This window comes from Arachis ipaensis, chromosome B03 (assembly GCF_000816755.2).
Source record: "Arachis ipaensis cultivar K30076 chromosome B03, Araip1.1, whole genome shotgun sequence".
NCBI classification, from domain to species: Eukaryota; Viridiplantae; Streptophyta; class Magnoliopsida; order Fabales; family Fabaceae; genus Arachis; species Arachis ipaensis.
In genome coordinates, this window is record NC_029787.2 from 73,511,494 (window position 1) to 73,515,315 (window position 3,822).

Below are 3,822 nucleotides of genomic sequence, written 5' to 3' on the forward strand. Positions count from 1 at the left end.
CACAATTTATTATTTATTATTTCTGGAAAATTTTGACCGCGCATATATAAAAATTAAGTTTTAAAAAAATATACTTTCACTGTTTTCACTGTAGTAGGAGGGGACCATATTCTACAATAATCATGGCGGATCTCATTTTCTCTCTCTTCTGTGCCGGATTCTTTTCTTGATCATCACAATTTATTATTTATTATTTCTGGAAAATTTTGACCGCGCATATATAAAAATTAAGTTTTAAAAAAATAATTTTTATTTACTTTCACTGTAGTAGGAGGGGACCATATTCTACAATAATCATGGCGGATCTCATTTTCTCTCTCTTCTGTGCCGGATTCTTGGATTGTTCTTCTTGATCATCGCCATCATCAATCTTACTATATATATAGCCTTTCAAGGTCCAATGATTTTTCCATTTCATATCCAACACAACAAGGCTTTCCAATTATCTTATCCAATTGCTCTTTTGATTCGTTACTGGGATGAAGACTGTTATGGAAGAAATTAATGGTATGCACTTATCTATGATAGTTGTCATTTTCCTGTTAATTGTTAAACATTCACTTTTTTTTTTTTTCTTTCTTCCTTGAAATTCCATAACTCATCACTTTTCTCTAATTTTGCTTCCATCTATGATCTTTTTTATTTTTCGTGGATTCTTTGGGTATTTAAATTTTCTTGTTTAAGTATACATATTAGTTTGTTTTCAAATAATAATCAATATTATTAGGATTCCTTGGCATGACGTGTATGAGTATTAAGCATGATAAACTATAATCGTTTTGGTCTTAAAAAAGTGTCCTGTTTTAATTTTATTCACTTACCAACCAAGAAACATGGTTAGAATAAATGAATGAGAGAGATATTGATAGAATAGTAAAAGAGAGAAAACAAGTGAGAAAATTAATTAAAAAACGCAATTTAACCATTTATAGCTTTTTTGAAATAATTTCTTTTATTTTTGTGATTATTAAAAAGTAATGAGCTAAACAATTATATATACGACGTTTTAATTTTTCATTCCAAGCAATTTTTTTGGTATAAGCTAGAGAAGAATTATACCCAATTAACTTTTAAAGCGTAAAATTTGCCTCACTATTTTAATAAAACGTATATTACATTATAATCGTAATAATTGTAATTATATTATGATATGTTTAATCATAATGTTACACTCTAAATTGCCTCAATATTTTGTTTCTTTTTTATATATTACTCTATATCATGGTATAAATTGTTTTTATTATATTATATTTGCAAATTGTAAGCCATACACCCAAAAGGCCAAAAAGCTTCTTCAACTTGCATAAAATGTGACATGTATAACTAAGCCGCCTTAATAATATACCAATCCAATTTTGTTGGCATTTTTTTTCTTTTTTTACTCTTTCTTCTTTTTTCTTTCTTTCTTTTTTTTTTTTTTAAAAAAAATCATTACAGTTATAAAAGCTAAGGATGGAACTGTTGCTGTAGCTTCTGCATTTGCTGGCCACAAAGAAGGTAATGCCTCTAATCTAACCTTTCTTGTTTGGTAGAAAGTATCAATGCAAAATTGTTTCAAGATATATATACTATTGGATCGTTTTAGTGTGTATATATGATACATTAAGCATATATAACTTTGTGGGCGGTATTTTAAAACATGTTGCTAAAATTATAGTAATATTTTTTAATTATTTCATGAGGCCTGCGTTTCTTGATCGAAGGCGCAAAACTGATTTTCAAACCCCTTCCCCAGAAGTAATATCCATGCTTTCACATCTCCCATGAGTAGTCTTATGTAGTAACCAGAAGGATTGCTTAAACGGATCTATATTCAGAACAAATTCTTGTATATTCATAAATAATACATGTATTAAAAACAATCAATATCACTTATGAGTAGTCTTATGATGGATATAGTTATGGTTAGAATTAGGGGTGTGCATGGGTCGGGTGAAACCAAGTCTGATGTGACCCAGACCCGACCCGAAATATATACCGGATCTATTTATTAGACCCGAACCCGACCCTAGATCCGATGAAACCTATACACTTTCGGGCCACGATTATACCGAGTAAAAATCGAGTAAAAATCGGGCCGTTAATATTACATTACTTGATACCTTCTTATAAGTTAGCATGTGAAAATATCCAAATTTCCAAGATTCTAACCATTATTTGACATGATAAAATTTACTTAGAAAAATATAATAAGAACCAACTCTTCTCTAAAATTAAAGTATAACCATAATCAATACTAATATTGTCTAATAACACCAAATATTTAAATCAATACAAATAACACAATATTATACATTAGTCTAAAATCTTATGTATTTTAAACATAAAACATTAACTTATAGTCTTATAATAACTAATAACACAAAATATTAAGGTTTACAATACTTAAATTCCACATAAGAATAGCCATCATTCATCACTAATAACACAAAATATTAATTGTATATGATGAGCGGGCCACCGGGTCGAATTTGGGTAACCCGAACCATGGCTCAGACCCGACCCGAAATAATGACCGGGTCTATTTTTGAGACTCTTACCCGATTTTAAACCCGGTAAAATCACACCAAAATAGATTTTAAAGTGTTTAAGACCGGGACGAGTCTTCGAATCGGGTCGGGCCATATACACCCTAAATAAAACTAAGCATAATTATATTTTAGTTGAAATAGTAGTGATACTTTTAATTATATTTTAATGTGTGTTGTTATTAATAATAGAGTTATAGTGTCTACAAGTTTGTGTTGCATACAAAATAATAATATAATAATATTGCACATTTGCATTAGCACCTAATTAATTACTTTGCTTGCGATGTTGACATTGATGAATATTATATATTATTATTGTTACTATTAGCAATAAAGGACAGAGACCACAAATTTTTAAGGAAAGCCATTGAAGAAGCATATAAAGGTGTTGAATGTGAAGATGGAGGCCCTTTTGGTGCTATTATTGTTTGTAATGATGAAATTGTTGCTGCTTCTCACAACATGGTTTTAAGGAACACTGATCCAACTGCTCATGCAGAAGTAACTGTAATAAGAGAGGTTAGATTATTATACACTTTTAGTGGATACATTAATTTGTTTGTTCAAACCAATATTTATTTGAAAATGGACGGACTAACTATGAAAAGGCTCTCAACAATGAGTATATATTTGGTGGTTGGTTGTTGTGAGTACAAAAATTATAACTGACTTAAAGAAAAGTTGAAACATTGAAAAAAGTGTGAAGTGCTCGTTTAGCTCATTATTTTTTTGGCTTAATTGGGCTGAATCTATTTAGCTTAAAGTTTAAATAGGTCTGATTTTAAAAATAAAAAATTTCGCTAATTTTAATCGGATAAATGGACTAACCCATATGTTTGATCCATTTTAACGATCTTATTATTCGAAAAGGTACATGTATTCTATCTTATCACAAATTAATACTTCAACTTCATTCTAGATTCCAAAATATTGCAAGTATGGTTCCAAATAGAATATTTTTAGAATTTTAAATTTGACATCAATAGAAAATAAGTAAATAACTCTATTTTCAAATTTTACTCCACATTAAAGATTATTAATGAAATAAAATCAGTTAGAAGTGCAACCTCACATAAGTCGGGGGCAATGCCCCTCACTTTAACTTTTTTTCATAAATTATATATAAATTTTAGTTTAGCTCTTTCTAATACTTTTATTTTAATCTTTTGCATTGTAAAATCAATTTTTGGTTCTTCTCTAAAATTTAACTTAGATCTATCTTTGAGATAAGTTTTAGTATAGAGAAACGATTTTATTTTAATAAAAAATTAATTAAATTTTACTACATTAT

The 3,822-nt window shown here is 28.7% G+C and overlaps 1 protein-coding gene across 1 annotated transcript in view; it reads left to right on the top strand.

The window, feature by feature from the left end:
- LOC107630572 (guanine deaminase) overlaps positions 253-3,822 on the top strand; it is a 12,662-nt gene continuing 9,092 nt past the window's right edge. The window contains exons 1-3 of the mRNA XM_016333761.2: positions 253-507; positions 1,438-1,497; positions 2,860-3,050. Coding sequence (XP_016189247.1) covers positions 480-507; positions 1,438-1,497; positions 2,860-3,050 — 279 coding nt within the window. The 5' untranslated portion in view covers positions 253-479. The remainder of the gene's footprint in view (positions 508-1,437; positions 1,498-2,859; positions 3,051-3,822) is intronic.